Source organism: Festucalex cinctus, chromosome 9, assembly GCF_051991245.1.
Source record: "Festucalex cinctus isolate MCC-2025b chromosome 9, RoL_Fcin_1.0, whole genome shotgun sequence".
Taxonomy (NCBI): domain Eukaryota; kingdom Metazoa; phylum Chordata; class Actinopteri; order Syngnathiformes; family Syngnathidae; genus Festucalex; species Festucalex cinctus.
The window spans coordinates 26,740,617-26,758,445 of NC_135419.1; the positions used below are offsets into that span (position 1 = coordinate 26,740,617).

The following is a 17,829-nucleotide window of genomic DNA, read 5'->3' on the forward strand; positions in this document are numbered from 1 at the left end:
CTCTCTTCCACTCTGGAGTTGCCCACGGTGAGAGGCGCAGAGCAGGTGTGGGCATACTTATTGCCCCCCGGCTCGGCGCCTGTACGTTGGGGTTTACCCCGGTGGACGAGAGGGTAGCCTCCCTCCGCCCGGGTGGGGGGACGGGTCCTGACTGTTGTTTGTGCATATGCACCAAACAGCAATTCAGAGTACCCACCCTTTTTGGAGTCCTTGGAGGGTGTGCTGGAGAGCGCTCCCTCTGGGGACTCCCTCGTCCTGCTGGGGGACTTCAACGCTCACGTGGGGAATGACAGTGAGACCTAGAGGGGCGTGATTGGGAGGAACGGCCCCCCTGATCGGAACCCGAGCGGTGTTCTGTTATTGGACTTCTGTGCTCGTCACGGTTTGTCCATAACGAACACCATGTTCAAACATAAGGGTGTCCATATGTGCACTTGGCACCAGGACACCCTAGGCCGCAGTTCGATGATCGACTTTGTAGTCGTGTCATCGGATTTGCGGCCGCATGTTTTGGACACTCGGGTGAAGAGAGGGGCGGAGCTGTCAACTGATCACCACCTGGTGGTGTGTTGGCTCTGATGGTGGGGGAAGATGCCGGTCCGACCTGGCAGACCCAAACGTATTGTGAGGGTTTGCTGGGAACGTCTGGCGGAATCCCCTGTCAGAAAGAGTTTCAATGCCCACCTCCGGCAGAGCTTCTCCCTTGTCTCGGGGGGAGGCGGGGCACATTGAGTCCGAATGGGCCATGTTCCGCGCTAGGGCTGTACGATATTGGAAAAACATGCGATATGCGATATACTTGCTGAACATAGCGATATCGATATTATTGCGATATTTAACATGTACCTAAAGAAATGACATTTTTATTACCTAATGAAAGAAAAACATTTTTCATGTGGCAAAATAAGCAACCTTAATGTAATCTTAGTTAATTAAGTGTAATTATGTCTTGATAATTTTCAACTATTGAATGGCGATGCACATTTTAGTTAGCATCTGACTGGTCAAATTCATATAAAAAGCATAAAATTCCATAGAAAACTTATTGCATGCCTTTGCGATATGCATATTGCAAGGGCCAATATCGCGATATTGATATTTTTTCGATATATTGTGCAGCCCTATTCCGCGCCTCCATTGTTGAGGCGGCCGATCGGAGCTGTGGCCGTAAGGTGGTCGGTGCCTGTCGCGGCGGCAATCCTCGAACCCGCTGGTGGACACCAGCGGTAAGGGATGCCGTCAAGCTGAAGAAGGAGTCCTATCGGGCCTTTTTGGCCTGCGGGACTCCGGAGGCAGCTGACGGGTACCGGATGGCCAAGCGGAACGCGGGTTCGGCGGTTGCTGAGGCAAAAACTCGGACATGGGAGAAGTTTGGTGAGGCCATGGAAAACGACTTCCGGACGGCTTAGAGGAAATTCTGGTCCAGCATCCGGCGTCTCAGGAGAGGAAAGCAGTGCACCATTAACACTGTGTATAGTGGCGATGGGGTGCTGCTGACCTCGACTCGGGACGTCGTGAAGCGGTGGGGGGAATACTTTGAAGACCTCCTCAATTCCACCGACACGTCTTCCTTTGAGGAAGCAGAGTCTGGGGACTCTGAGGTGGGCTCTCCTATCTCTGGGGTCGAAGTCACTGAGGTGGTTGGAAAGCTCCTCGGTGGCAGGGCCCCGGGGGTGGATGAGATCCGCCCGAAGTTCCTAAAGACTCTGGATGTTGTGGGGCTGTCATGGTTGACACGCCTCTACAACATCGCGTGGACATCGGGGACAGTGCCTCTGGATTGGCAGACCGGGGTGGTGGTCCCGGAGGGTGTGCTCCAACTACAGAGGGATCACACTCCTCAGCCTCCCTGGTAAAGTCTATTCAGTGGTGCTGGAGAGGAGGGTCCGTCGGGAGGTCGAATCTCAGATTCAGGAGGAGCAGTGTGGTTTTCGTCCTGGCCGTGGAACAGTGGACCAGCTCTACACCCTCAGCAGGATCCTCGAGGGTGCGTGGGAGTTCTCTCAACCAGTCCACATGTGTTTTGTGGATTTGGAGAAGGCGTTCGACCGTGTCCCTCGGGGAGTTCTGTGGGGGGTGCTTTGGGAGTATGGGGTACCGGGCCCCTTGATACGGGCTGTTCAGTCCATGTACGACCGTTGCCAGAGTTTGGTCCGCATTGCCGGCAGTACGTCGGATTCGTTTCCGGTGAGGGTTGGACTCCGCCAAGGTTGCCCTTTGTCACCGATTCTGTTCATAACTTTTATGGACAGAATTTCTAGGTGCAGCCGAGGCATTGAGGGGTTCCGGTTTGGTGGCCTCAGCATTGCGTCTCTGCTCTTTGCAGATGATGTGGTGCTGTTGGCTTCATCAAGCCGGGGCCTCCAACTCTCACTGGAGCGGTTCGCAGCCGAGTGTGAAGCGGTTGGGATGAGGATCAGCACCTCCAATTCCGAGACCATGGTCCTCAGTCAAAAAAGGGTGGAGTGTCGTCTTCAGGTCGGGCATGAGATCCTGCCCCAAGTGAAGGAGTTCAAGTATCTTGGGGTCTTGTTCACGAGTGAGGGTAGGATGGAGCGGGAGATCGACAGGCGGATCGGAGCAGCGTCTGCAGTGATGCGGACTCTGTATCGGTCCGTCGTGGTAAAGAAAGAGCTGAGCCAAAAGGCAAAGCTCTCGATTTACCGGTCGATCTACGTTCCCACCCTCACCTATGGTCACCAGCTGTGGGTCGTGACCGAAAGAACGAGATCCCGGATACAAGCGGCCGAAAAGAGTTTCCTCCGCAGGGTGTCCGGGCTCTCCATTAGAGATAGGGTGAGAAGCTTGGTCATCCGGGAGGGACTCAGAGTCGAGCCGCTGCTCCTCCGCGTTGAGAGGAGCCAGCTGAGGTGGCTCGGGCATCTGGTTCGGATGCCTCCTGGACGCCTCCCTGGGGAGGTGTTGCGGGCATGTCCCACTGGCGGGAGGCCCGGGGGATGACCCAGGACACGCTGGAGAGACTATGTCTCTCGGCTGGCCTGGGAACGCCTTGGGATCCCGCCGGATGAGCTGGTTGAAGTGGCTGGGGAGAGGGAAGTCTGGGTTTCCCTCCTGAAGCTGCTGCCCCCGCAACCCGACCCCGGATAAGCGGAAGAAGATGGATGGATGGATGGATGGATGGATGGATAATAATAATAATTATAAAACATGATAATAATAACATAATATTAATGTTATGTACGAAAGCACAATATTGTTTTTTTTTTTTAGTATGAGCTCATTTCACCCCCAACCCCCCCCCCCCCCCCCCCCCCCCCAACATATTGACCTTTTTTAAATATCACCAACCTCCCCACAATATCGTGATAATTATCGTATCGTGAGCCTCATATCGTGATAATATCGTATCATGACATTTGAATATCGTTACATCCCTTGTTATTGGCAGATCTCGTTGGGATTTCCGTTCACGTGAATTACCATTTTTGGCAGGGAAAAAAAAAAAAAAAAAAAAAAAAAAAAAAAAAAAAAAGAGTTAAAGCGGCTAAACTAGCAAACAAAACAAACAAATCAAAAAAAATATGAGAAAATGGCAAATATCTTTTTTCATGGTACTGTATGAAGAACAGGATAGTCACATGGTTTAACGTATCCAGTAACTCAAAAATGCACACTATTCTATAATATGAGATATGTTACACAGTGCAATAGTACAGTAACTGACAACTGCACAACTATAGCAATGACTCATATGAGGTGCAACTCACAGCATAGAGGTTGATGTTTGTGTACGCATCCATGCTTATGGCTGGTAGAGAGCTGCAGTCCTCTTTCAGAACCACACGCCGGGAACATCGACTTCTTCTGTCTAATAAGAATGCTGTGGAAAAAAAAGGACACACTGTAAATTACGCTGGCACATAACTGCTTTTCTGTCAAAATAGCGGTGGGCGGCTGGGTGCGTCAATAAATGTCGCTGGTCCATCGTTTGTCATTCGCCAGTCCGTCATCATCAGTCTGTCATTATTTCAGGCCAGCCAAGTCCATCAGTCATCGGTCCATCAATTCTAAAAATAGTACATCTATGCTGATTTTATCAGATTCTGATAGACAATGCCAGAATACATGCATATAGCAATTTACAGCTCTCTACCTCCCTTAAAACAAAAGATACAGGGCTCCGAATATGATACAAAATTTTGTGTGTGTGCAATTCCCAGATTCTCAAAGTGGGCGTGTCACCCAAACTTTGAAGGGCCATAACTAAAAAACGTTTCAGCTAGGAGTCTCAAACTTCGGATTCTTTCTTTTGACATCATAAGGCACTAGTGGGATTTTAATTTTAATTTAATTTTATCTGATTTTAATCAGGCACATTGAATTAAGAGGTGTCACCAGGGAGGTTCTGGCGATTTGTTTGAATTGACACAGAATTCAAAAGAATTCGACCAGAGGTGAGTCTTATCATTAGTCTGAAATTTGTTTTTAGCTTAATTACAAAATGGATAAAAAGCACTGGTCCCTGTAGTTTTCACATTTCACCTGAATAGATCCAAAATATGCCAACATTCCTCCTTCCGTTTACTTTTTGTGCACTTTTGATCAAACAAACAGCACTACACCGGAGCAAACTACATTTTTTTTTTTAAACAAACCAAGCCTGCCAAATGTGAACATACCCAGAGTGTGAATATTATAAACTACTGGTACCTGTAGGACTCTGGTCAACACAGTCAACAGAAACACTTGAAGCTGGCAGGTAAAAGATTCCTCTTTTTCCATTTTCTTTAACAGAAATGATTGCATCTCCATACTGAAAGAAGCAAACCACAAATACTTTGCTAGTGAAACATATTAAACTAAATAATGCTGTCTCAAGGTTAACACAGAAAATAGAAAATCTTCATGTCTTTAAATATACTTACCTGATAAAATTTGTGAAGTGCAGTTGGGGTATCTGTAGAAACGTCATTATTCCCCATTGAGCTGAAAGTAAACCTATTTAACTGTTTGAAGAGAGAGTCAAAGTTTCTGGCCAGTGGAAGAGTAGGGGCAGGAAAACAAAATCCGTTAAGACCTAACGAAAATAACAATATAATTAGAAATCTTGACAAACTTGGACATGAAGCAAATCACATGAAGTACATTGTAAATACACAACCCTCCAAACGTCATGTCAAATCCTCCATTTTTGCTGTAGACTAAAAATACTTAGGTTTGACATTAAAAGATAAATACAGCTATGAGACAACTCCAGATGTAGAAACCTAGAAAGTCTTGGTCTCTTATCTCATATTTTGATGCCAAGCACAAATGTTTTCAAGTCTACAGCAAACAATAAAGGCATATATATCATTCACATTAAGTCAAAATTTGTAAATGTAATATTTTTTCAAAAGTCTATACGATAGGTCAGTCCACACGTGTGGGTGTTGTTATCCATCCATCCATTGTCTTGACCACTTATTCCTCACAAGAGTCTTGGGGGGTGCTGGAGCCTATCTCAGCTGGCTTCGGGCAGTAGGCATGGTACACCCTGAACTGGTTGCCAGCCAACCGCAGGGCCCACAGAGATGAACAACCATCCACACTCACAAGCACACCTAGGGACAATTCGGAGGACCCAATTAACCTGCCACGCATGTCTTTGGAATGTGGGAGGAGACCGGAGTACCCGGAGAAGACCCACGCAGGCATGGGGAGAACATGCAAACTTCACCCAGGAAGGTCGGAGCCTTGAAAAGTGACTATTTTGGAGGTCAAGGTTTCGGCCCAAAGCTATATCCGTCCAGATGTCCATCCCTTGTCTATAGTTCATCCTGTTTAGGATCAAGGTGAATGTGGAGCCTAAGCATCCCAGCTTACATTGGGCAAAAGGCAGGGTACACCCTGTACTAGTTTCCAGTCAATCACAGTGCACATGCAGACATTTTTCCACAGTAGGCCTAACCCCGGGTTTTCACCGGTTGCGGTTGCGGTGCGGTTGTGGTGCGGTCCGGCGACGCAAGCAATTAGCAATTAGGCCTGCGGCGTGCCGCAAGCCTTCCGCAAGGATAGACCTATTTTCTATTTTTGCCGGACGCCGCAGCGGTAGGCCTCCGGCAAATGGCAAGCTAGCACAAAACACATCGAGCGGGACAGGAAGACCGAGGCAGTTTCAAAATAAATTTCCGGTTACCTTTCAGAATAAAACACTCGCCAGCTCCTATTTCGCAAGTTTTTCAGCAAAACGTGACGTGGGCGTCGCCGGGCCATGTGCTCATTCACGGTTTAGACACCAGCGAACATGGACGAGGAGAGGTTTATATTGGAGGTGGAAAACCACAAAATATATATATATATATATGACACGGCACATCCTTTTTATAAGGACTGTAATGTATTGTGAGTTTGATGTTCGCGATTGCTTGTTGTGCCCGTCTCGCTTGCCGTACTGAGCGGCAGCCGGACGGGGAAGACAGAAATAAAGAGTGGACCCGCACTGACCCGACTCTCGTTATTAATATACTTTACAAGGACAACCAAAAAAAGGATGCTGCATGGAATCTCATAGCAGAAGAAGAAGAAAAGGTTAAATCAAAAGAAGTCCACCTCTCTTTCTGCTTCTCTGTTGAGCACAGACTTTCTGTATGTTTGTCGTTGTGAAATGCCACATGATCGCGCGCGCGCGGTCCCGCGAGACACGTTGGGAAGTGGGCGGCGATGGAGCTGCCGGACCGCAGCTGTGCGGAGCCGGTGTGGATTGACAAAAAAATTGACCCGTCCGGAGCACGCAGTCAAGACGCACCGCACCGCAACCGCACCGCAACCGCATACGGTGAAAACCCGGGGTAAATGTGTCAAGTTATGATAAAAACCCAAAACCACCTTCTTTCGGCAAGTGCTAGCCACATTCTGTGCTGTCTATAGCCAGTGTGTTTATGCAATGCAAACTGTGTACAAATAGCACAGTCGACCCCCACTATCCCGTAGTAGATAAGGACAGGGCCGACCCCCGAATAGTGAAGATGTTTGTATAATAAGCTAAGTGCATATTACGTTTGTGCATGCGTGAATACCAAATTTAAAAAAAAGAAAAAAAAAAGAAAAAGAAAAAAAGCAGCTTTGGCTACTAAAATAGCCGTCATTTGAATGGCGGAGATTTGAGTGCTGAAAGTGTTTGTGCAAGCATTGTTTAAACGGCTTTAATCCTCAAGTGGCAAAACGACAAGTTCACTTTGTGCCATTTTTAATTGTCCTAATGGAGTTTATAGGCAAAAAACAACAGTTACGGATGTAACTATTGTTCTATGAGTCCCAAACGACTACGAGGTGGCGGTGCTGAAACAGCACGGAAATCCCGCAAGAGCATGCGTCACTCGAGAAAATAATTCATAAAAGGATATGTCGTGCATGGTTCTGGCTGATGTGATCCTGATGTATAAAAGATAATGGGAACCGGAACACAGTCTCTCAGAACCTTCTCATGCAAACAAACACAAGGCCTCTGTGTGACAAGTAAGTCGTTCGGGACTCATAGACCCGTAGCTACATTCGTAACTGTCGTTCTCGTTCGTCCCTCCCGACAGCCAGGTGGCGGGTGCTCAAACAGCACAGAATGCCCAATACCAGAGATGTCATGAGGACCCTGGAAAACGAACCTCACAGTTGGGTCTCCGAAGGACCGCAAACCACGTCAAGTGGATGAGGAGAGGTGACATCCAAACAGTAGAATCTTGAGAACGTCCAAGGCGACGATCAGGAAGCAGCCACACAGATGTCCTCCAAGAACACGCCTTTCAGAACGGCCCATGACGTAGACACACTCCTGGTGGAGTGACTGCGCACCGTAGGAGGGGAACGACCAGAAACTGCCGAATCACATACCCGATCCATTGAGAGAGGCGTTGCTTGGAAATAGCAGCAACCGTAAGACACAAAGAGCTGGGTGGATTTACGGAAATATGCCATAGCATCCAAATAAGACCGGAGCGCCCTCAAAGGACAACAAAGACCTACAGCGGCATCCCGATCCGTCGACGGAGGGTAAAACGAGCAAGACGAATAGGGTGGTTGGCTTGAGAGCCAGACAAAACTTTGGGGACAAAAGGCAACATTTGGCCACAATGTGACCACTGCCCCATTGGGGTGCCAACGAAGGCACTCGGGGCTAATAGAGCATGGAGCTCCCCTACCCGCTTAGCGGATGCTAAGCAAAGTTCCACTCCGGTTCATGGCTCGAGAGGGGACCTGCACAGTGCGTCGAGCACCAAGCGAAGGTCCCAGGCAGGGACCTGAGGCGGGTTCCTGGAACAAAGGCGAAACACTCTTCTGAGGAAGGAGGCCACAAGGCCATGGCATCTTACAGACTTGCCATCCACAATAATATGGCGGGCCAAAATGGCCGCCACGTAAACCTTGATCGTAGAAGGGTTACGTCTCTTATCTAAAACACATTCAAGGAATTTTAAAACAATAGGAATTAGGCAGGTTACGGGGTCCATCCCGCTGCCGGCACACCACTACGCAAACAACTTCCACCTGTTAGCATACGGCAAACGAGTGGATGGAGCCCTTGTCATAAACCTGCTCTCAGTATGTGTGTTTGGTGTTTTTTCAGTGGGCAAGTGAAGGGGGCGTGTCCACCTGCGCAACACCTGAGGCGCATTTCCGCAATCAAGAGGTCTTTAAAAGGACTCCCGGAGCGAGAGATCACTGTCGGATTATTTCTTGCACGCAGCCCTTGCTCAAGACATTCTCTAGACCTTTTGTTCCTGAATCTTAGTCTCGTGTTCTAGTATAGTCTTGTTTTGATTTGATAAGTTAGTATTTTTTCACGTGTATCTGCCACGGCGCTTTCTGTTTTGTATATAGTTAGATTGTAGTGTGTGTTATTGTGTATAGATAGAGCCAGCTTGCGTTGTAAGTATTTTTTGTTAACCCCTGTTTCTCCTTGCCTTTTGCAAGTGTTTTTTGTTATTAACTTTTCTGAGTATTGTACTTGTGCTTTATGTTGTTTTTTCTCCTGGCATCTGAGCCAGCGTTTTGCGTTTTGTGGGTTTGTGAATAAACCACATCTAAATTGTATTTTCCTGTCTAGGCCTACATTTTTTGGGATCCACTTTTCCACCGACAGTAGTCGGTACGTTACAAAATAATCCGACCATATGGACCCCGTAGGCCCAGACAAGGTGAGACATGCTTTTGCCTGCCAAGGGAGCCGGGTCGGGAAACACGAGGCCTCTTTGGCAGAACTTCATAATGCGATGGATATACAGTGATACCTCGGTTTACGAACTTAATTGGTTCCCAGAGAGTGTGTGTAAACCGAAAAGTTCTTCTTCCGAACATTTATTTCCCATAAGAAACCATTCAAATGAGAATAATCCGTTCCCAGGTCCCTATAAAACATAATTCTCTACGAAATAAGCCTTAAAACTACACAAAAATATACCTTATTTTTATTATTTATTTTTATTATTTTTTTATTGTATTGTAATTAAAGAAATAAATTGTACTGTATAATAAAGTCGTTTTATTTTACTTTGTGATGGTAGTTCTTAAGGATAGTAGCAATGGTAGACTTACTTCATTCGCGAGCGTTTCACCGCGTAGAGTGTTTATGGAACGGTTGTCGCTCATTCGCACTTTCGTGCTCACCGGAGCGGAGGAGGTGTGTCCCTTGGTGACAAGGAAGTGGAGCACTTTAGCGAGTCAACAAGTGAGCACCGTCAACTACTTTCACCTCTTTCCTGGGACTAAACAGCCGTGGCACGATTTTCTCCTTTTTTGAGGTACGTGATGGCACTTTCGCTTTTTTTAGTGGCGCGAACTCCATTGACTACAATGCAAACGCGCCGCCGAATCGCCGTCCCTCGCTGGTAAGCATTAGGCTTAACACTAGCCTGTGGTGGGGTCTTTTTCGGTCCCATAATAGCAAAAGTACACTCAAAATGTCTATCAAACACAAACCGCGTCCGCACTAAAAGAAAGGGGGTGACGAACTGGGACACCGTGAGCGTGCGTCAGCTTCTTGTGGCCGCCACCGTGGTGCTGTTCGACCGCGTGGTTTGGTTCGTCCGCCGAAAAGTAGTTCGTCAGCCGAGACAAAATTTTCGCGAATTTAATGTTCGTGAGGCGAAAAGTTCGTGAGCCGAGGTATCACTGTACTTACTCGCCAGATGCAGGAATTGTATGTTCGGGTCGAGCATCGGGACCCGGGGGTGACCGCGGCTGCGGCGGCTCCGCCTCCGGCTCCTGCTCGTGAGCCCGTTTTGCCCCACCCGTCTCGTTATGATGGTCAACCCGGGGACTGTGCCACATTTCTGCACCATTGCTCCCTTGTTTTTGATCAGCAACCCTCTACTTATGCTAGTGACGCACCTAGAGTGGCCTTTGTTATGAGTCTCTTGTCAGGCAAGGTGGCTACTTGGGCAATGGCTGTGAGCAACGTGTGACCAGACCTCCGGTCTTCCTTACCCGCTTTTGTGTCAGAGTTTAAACGGGTCTTTGATCATCCTGTGAAGGGAAGGGAGGCCGGTGGCCAGTTGTTAGATTATGTGCAGGGTAGTCAGTCCGTGGCAGATTATTCAATCTCCTTCCGTATACTGGCTGCTGAGAGCGGGTTCGACGATCGTGCCTTATGTTGTATGTTTCGCCTGGGACTGAACCCTTCCGTAAAGGATGAACTTGCGGTTCGCGATGACACTAACAGTCTGGAGGAACTTATCTTGCTGGCGATTCGGCTGGATAATCGGCTGTGGGAACGGCGTCGGGAACGCACGGGGGAATGGACGCGAGCCCCTCGGAGAACCAACTACGCCCATCGCATTGACGACTCGGACTCCGGGCCCGGACCGGTGTTTTCAACCGGCCTGGATGAGCCGATGCAGCTAGGAAGCGGGCGGCTACCACCGGAGGAGAGACGACGGCGGTTCATCGCGGGGGAGTGCCTGTACTGTGGCCAGGCGGGGCACCGGGTATCCAGCTGTCCGAGGAAGCCTATGCTTCGTCGGCATTCCACCACCCAGATAGGCAGCCGCCAGACCGATACCTCGACCGATGGACAGTGTGAGTACGATCCGATTATACCCGAATCTCCTCCCAACCCGAACGCAGAGACTGAAATTAAGCGTATGGAGTTGCAAGGAGAAGTGTCGGGTTACGGGAAAAGGGTTTGAGTAGCTGCTCTTGTTGATTCGGGCGCTGATGATTGTTTTGTCGATCCCTGTATTATTGATGCGTTAATTGTCCCGTGGAAACGTTAAGTAAGACTAAGAAAGTGTTGGATCTTAATGGGCGCCTCCTGGCAGAGGTGAAGGAAATCACCGGCCCACTTGATTTACGTCTTTCCGGGAATCATGTAGAGCGTAGGCGATTCTTCGTTATGCCTTCCCGCGCAGCTCCTGTTGTCCTGGGGCTTCCCTGGTTGAAATTGCATAACCCTGATATTGACTGGGCTAAGCTAGCCTTGGAAAATTGGAGCACATTTTGTCACGCGCACTGTCTTCAGTCCGCAGATGGCGGACCGATACCAATTACTGATACTAACACTAAGTGCATTTGTTTAGATAATGTACCTAGTGAATATCATGATTTGAAGAAGGTCTTTAGTAAAGACCGCGCTCAGTCTTTACCACCTCACCGGCCGTATGATTGTGCGATTGATCTAGTTCCGAACGCCACTTTACCTAGCTCCCGCTTGTATCACGTATCGCAGCCAGAACAAGAATCCCTCCGGGAATATATTTCGAGTTCATTGGCCGCGGGTATTATTCGACCCTCAAAATCCCCCGTGGGTGCGGGGTTTTTCTTTATTGATAAGAAAGATAAGAACTTAAGGCAGTGTGTGGACTATCGTGGATTAAACGAAATTACAGTGAAGAATAAATATCCGCTCCCGCTGCTGGATGGCGCTTTTGCCCCATTGCAGTCGGCAGCGGTGTTTACTAAATTGGATCTCCGCAGCGCATATTATTTGGTTCGTATACGAGAAGGGGACGAATGGAAAACGGCTTTCAAGACCCCCCTAGGACACTTTGAGTATTTGGTTATGCCGTTTGGCTTGACCAATGCCCCTGCAGTTTTTCAGTGTTTTATCAATGATGTTTTGCGTGACATGATTAACGTGTTTTGTTTCGTTTACCTGGATGATATATTGGTTTTCTCCCGGGATATGACAGAGCATCGCCAGCACGTCTGGCTGGTACTTGAGCGGCGAATGGAGAATCGACTATACGTGAAAGCGGAGAAGTGTGAATTTCATGCTAAGTCAGTGCCGTTTTTGGGATTTATTATTGAAGGGGGTCGGCTTAGGGCCGATCCAATAAAGACTCAAGCTGTGGTTGAGTGGCCGACTCCAACGACCCGGAAGCAGTTGCAGCGTTTCTTAGGATTTGCTAATTTTTATCTGCGATTTATTTGTAACTATAGTCAGAAGGCCGCACCTCTAACTTGGTTGACATCTAATAAAGTCCCTTTTAAATGGACTACTGAAGCAGAAGCGGCGTTTTCTGCTTTGAAACATATTTTTGTTAACCCACCGGTGCTTGCTCATCCTAATCCCGACTTTCCTTTTGTGGTCGAGGTGGATGCATTGGATTCAGGAGTGGGGGCCATCCTGTCCCAGCGCTCTCCGGTCGACCAGAGGCTCCACCCCTGCGCCTTCTTCTCCAAGTGACTAAGCCCAGCCGAGTCCAACTACGATGTGGGGAACCGGGAACTCTTGGCTATTGTACTGGCCTTGCAGGAATGGCAGCATTGGCTGGAGGGGGCTAAAGAACCTTTCACGGTCTTTACAGACCATTAAAAACCTGGCATACCTCCACACCGCCAAAGATTGAACTCGCGTCAGGCCCGCTGGGCGTTGCTGTTCACCAGGTTCAACTTCACCCTCACCTATCGTAAGGGATCCCAGAACCGGAAGCCCGACGCTCTGTCTCGGATCCATGACCCGGTTAGTGACGAGAACTGGGCGGAGACCATTCTACCGGACCGTTGCTTCGTGGGGGCTTTACAGTGGGACATTGAAAGAAGGGTCATGGAGGCCCTGGAAGGCGTCCAAGTCCCTGCCGAACTAGTTCGTCATGTGACACCCGGTGGGCGTCACCCGAAGACGAAAAAGTTCGTCAAATGTGTTTTTTTTTATGAATGGGTGGATGAGACTCTTGGGCAGTTTCCCTCTGAATATTAAGCCCGTGAAGCACTGTAGTGACAAACTGTGCCCTCTTGATGGCAGTGATGGTCTCTTTACACGAGAAGGATGTGATTTCCTAGTAAAGGCGGAGTGTTGTGGAGTGGTGGGGGCCGGTGGCTGGGGGAGAAAAGACGAGTGCTAACGGCGGCTAACCGGAGGCCGCTAAAAACAAAAGCTCACGCTTTTGAGCAGAGCGTTTGTCACGATCGGTCAAGAGATGACGAATAGAAAGATCAAGGAGCCGGATTCTGCATAAGAGAGTGTGAAAAGCGACAAAAACGTCACGGGCGCACACTTCAGAAGCCACCGCCTCCGGGGTTCTCTGAGACACGGAGTGAAAGTTTGCATCGTCGTATCTCTGACCAGTCCACGTCATCTGACGAGGAATCCGTGACGAATTTGGCGAATTCGAGCCGCCTTCACCAGTTGAACAGATCAATTCAAGTGCGGCAAAGGTAGCACCAGCAGCGATTTATCCCCGAAAGCTCCTGGAAGCCCCGGAGGTAAGCTAACGTTTAGCATTCTGTAAATCGAGTGATCACAATTGTACTAGTTCAGTATATTGAATGTGACAGGGATGAAATGACTTGGATGGATGAGAATATTCACAGACATGCTTCTGTATACTGTATGTGCAATGTCTGTAACCTCGTACTAACTAAGGCATGTTGCACAACATTCGATTACAGTTGGGGCAGCGTACACAAATGGCCCCTTCGCAGTCACACGCAGTGCGACCGAGAGGTAAAAAAAAAATCACAATACCTTGCAACAATAATAAAAATTACATCTTGATCACAGTATTTTCTGTAATTTACAGAAGCAGCTACTACACTGGCAGAGGCACAAGCGTGTGAACATCTTGCAGTGTCCCCCTGAACGCAGAAGAAAGCTTCACACGCGATCACACAAAATACACTATTGGGTTTCAAAACAAAAGCCATGCACCCATTCATGCATGCATATTTTGTAAATAACCCCAAATTTGCAAATAGTTTATCAAATGTGAAAATGGAGCTGTTATTTCCCTGTATAGTACGTAAATAGCGCACACGCACGCACACGCACGAGCACGCACACACGAGCACGCACACCCACACACATGCACAAACATTCCTGTAAATAATCATTTTGTAAATAGTTTGTGAAATGTGAAAATATTGCTGTTTACACACGCTATCAGATATGTAAATAAATCCTTATTTTGCGATCAAAAACACATTTTCATTTTTTTTTTCATGTTTTATGGAAGGCAAGGACTGTTGAGATATTTCAGATGTCACTAAACCAAAAAATATTACTGTAAAAGTCACTATTTTACAGAAAATGCATCATTTCACAAAAAGCTTAATTTCTCCTTATTTTGCCCGAGATTCTTGAATTATGTCAAATAAAGCCATTTTCAAATGATGATTACTAAAGAACAGAATAAGGTAGAATCATACTTTTTTTTTCTAATGAAAGAGGAGACCCCAATCTTTCAAACGACACCCACCATGTCTATTTAGTCATAGCACACAATATTCTAATAAGCATTGAAAATGGGTGAAAATATGCGAAATCTGGTGAGATTCTGGAGTTACCTTGTCAGAAAATGCGTGGGATTGAAAGAGTTAAGGATCGTATGCCTGACAGAAGATGAGCACTCAGTCAGCAGTGGGTCTCAACCCTCAATGGCCAGACAACAGACGGAGCCGACGGGTAGCGGGATGCCAAATCCGACCCCGCTGCTGGGACAGCAGATTCAACCGACTAGGCAAAGGCCACGGGTCAGAGGAGCAGAGACTGTGGAGGAGAGGGAATCATGGCTGGGCAGGCCAAAAAGGAGCCACCAGCAACATTGTGTAACCCTCCAGATTAAGGGCCCTCTGAAGGGTCAGATGAATGAGGGGAAGAGGCGGGAAAGCATACCACGCTAGGTGCCTCAGGTCACACGAGATACACCGCAGCCGGTTATTTACAACAGTGGTCCCAACACCGGGCCACAGCGGCAGCACAGTTGAAAGAATAAAAAACTGAATGTACTTCCAGTTAATTGATCAGCCGAGGCTTTTAAAATGTTTTGTTTTGAAAAGTGACCAGATTCTCTCTGTTTACGACGGACTCTTGACGAAACGTCCAATTCACACTGACTGCTGAAAAGATGCAGTGCGTTTTCCATATGGCGGATGCACTGACTGCAATTACCGCGTGCGTTGCATGTCCGGAAATATGCACCCGCCAGACCACAAGATCACGGGGGTTCACGCTGGAGAGTTGAGTTCACGCGATAACAACCGTGTATAGAGAGTCCTATTTGTAAACAATAGCCATGCTTGCCTGTTTTCACATCGATATGCTTTTTGGACATTATTTCTGGGACTTCCATTGGATCCGATTAGTTTTCAATGAAAATATGGTAGCTGGCCTACCCACAATGCACCGTGGCGAGATACACACTTTGCTTACTAGGTGCGTTTCCATTACCCTTTTTCGCAAAAATAAAAGCGATATTGTACTATTACGATAAAGTACAATTTCGAATTGTCGGTGTTTCCATTGAAGAGAGTTTCGCTTCTGAGGCGCAATTCTCGGAATGTCCCGTCTCGCATCTCTGTAGGAGGTGTTCTGTAGGAGGTGCTCATGATGTTTACGGTAGACGGACGCCCGGTGTAGTTATATTACTTTAAAAAAAAAACACTCACCCCTCACCCTCACTGGGCTGTTTCAGGCATTTAGTGTTGGTGTTGTTGTGTGTGTCCCTCTGCAGTCGGCAAGCAGTTCTGACACGAAAGCAAGTGGCCCCGTACTTCCTACTTCCTGTAATCCTAAAATGTTGTTGTTCCCATGCAGAGGCTGGGTAAAAGGCGGTTTACAAATTGTTAAAAGTTTCTGATGTTTTCTGCTAAATTAACCAGACATGGCAGGACAGGATTTCAAGCTCTCCTCTCCGTCATCTTTTCCAAGGAGGCTCGCTCGATTACACCTCTCTCTCTTTTGTGCTCATGACGTGCAGTAGCCGATAAAAAATCACTTCAGCATGTAAAACTAAAATGCAAAACCAAAATTAATAATTCTCAAAACAAATAGTAATTGCAAGTTTAATAAAAAATGCACATAAACAACGTGTTAGTCCTTTCCGCCGTGACCGGGCGGGTGTCACATGACTACTAATGCGCAAAAAGTGTTTCCATTACACTTTTGCGAAATACTTCTTTTTCGATACATCTCAAAAACCACCTCATGAGAGCACAAAAGCTTTTTTGCGATATTTGAGTTTTTTCGCAAATCCGGTGTTTCCATTACCAGCTTACTTTTGCGAAACATGCCTTTTGCGCAAAACTGAGGTTAATGGAAACGCACCTCTTGACACCCTTTGAAACACGTTGGGGAATTGTATTTATTATTATTTTTTTAACAAAGCCCCCAAATTCTCCAAAAAATGTTGATAAACATTCAATGTTTTCCAGGAATGGGGAAAAATGTGTGAAAAAAATCTCAGAAAAAAAAATATATATATATATACACATTTAAAAATACTGGAAAAAATTAGGCGAATATGCAAATTTCTGTGTACCGAAACAGCGAGTACGCAGGGGTCGACTGTATACTATTTGATAAAAGACCTACAAGACACATACTGAAATATTTTTTTAAAAACATTTAAGACTTACGATGTGTCTGAATGCAGAAACTGTGATGATATGTCTCTTGTTGGACCAATGTTTGCAACTGTGAGTACCCCTCTACAGTATACTGCAAATCATATGATGCAGTAGCATGGCTGCACAACTGCTTGTTGCCACTGCAAACAAACACAAGCTGTTGTGTTAACATCCTCCAAAATGTATCATAACATAGTCTTTTTGTTTTGTTTTGTACTTTTGGTTTTGATGAGTAATAAAATACTTGCCAACTCTCCGGATTCAGGCAGGAGACTCCCAAATTTCAACCTTATCTCACACGTCAAACGCAAACATTTATTAAATGCGTTACTTTAATGCATGTAGTTATGTTTATTACTCAAACACAACCTTCGCTACCTACCTATGATGATAAACTACCCCTATGTATATGTTTATATATATATATATATATATATATATATATATATATATATATATATATATATATATATATATAACATATACATATATATATATATATATATATATATATATATATACATATATATATATATATATAACATATACATATATATATAACATATATAACATATACATATATATATAACATATATAACATATACATATATATATATAACATATATAACATATATATATATATATATATATATATATATATATATATATATATATAACATATATATATAATATATATATATATATATATATATATATATATATATATATATATATATATATATATATATATATATATATATATATATATATATGAGATCGAGCAGGAACGGATAACAAAGTACTGACAGAATTTGCACTGTTAAACATCGGTTTAACACAGGGGTGTCAAACATACGGCCCGCGGGCCGGATCAGGCCCGCAAATGGGTTTAATCCGGCCCGCGAGATAATTTTGTAAAGTAAAAAAAAAAATAATAATTTAGAATTTGTAATGTCCGACTAATTAATCAGCCAGCCACAATCAAAACATATAACTTTGTAATTTCACAAGCAGTCCTCAGATGACCAATGCAACTTGTCCAGGGAATCG

General features: G+C 46.1%; 1 protein-coding gene and 1 long non-coding RNA gene across 13 annotated transcripts in view; one reads left to right on the forward strand and one right to left on the reverse strand.

The window, feature by feature from the left end:
* tctn1 (tectonic family member 1) overlaps window positions 1-17,829 on the reverse strand; it is a 54,897-nt gene that overhangs the window by 25,012 nt on the left and 12,056 nt on the right. For 9 of the 12 annotated variants that reach the window (XR_013285133.1, XR_013285131.1, XR_013285132.1 and 6 more), the window contains exons 3-6: window positions 16,789-16,919; window positions 4,887-5,038; window positions 4,672-4,774; window positions 3,729-3,841 (exon numbers count right to left, since the gene is read on the reverse strand). Coding sequence is in view for 9 of the 12 variants with exons in the window: in XM_077533088.1 (XP_077389214.1) it covers window positions 3,729-3,841; window positions 4,672-4,774; window positions 4,887-5,038; window positions 16,789-16,919 (499 nt within the window). In the remaining 3 variants the exon portion in view is untranslated. Of the gene's footprint in view, window positions 1-3,728; window positions 4,029-4,671; window positions 4,775-4,886; window positions 5,039-16,788; window positions 16,920-17,829 lie in introns of all 12 variants that reach the window. The other 3 variants (XM_077533087.1, XM_077533089.1, XM_077533091.1) reach the window with 2 other exon arrangements.
* Window positions 11,794-14,304, forward strand: LOC144026415 (uncharacterized). The gene is made up of 3 exons (XR_013285134.1): window positions 11,794-13,638; window positions 13,825-13,879; window positions 13,956-14,304. It is a non-coding gene; the product is annotated as an uncharacterized LOC144026415 (long non-coding RNA).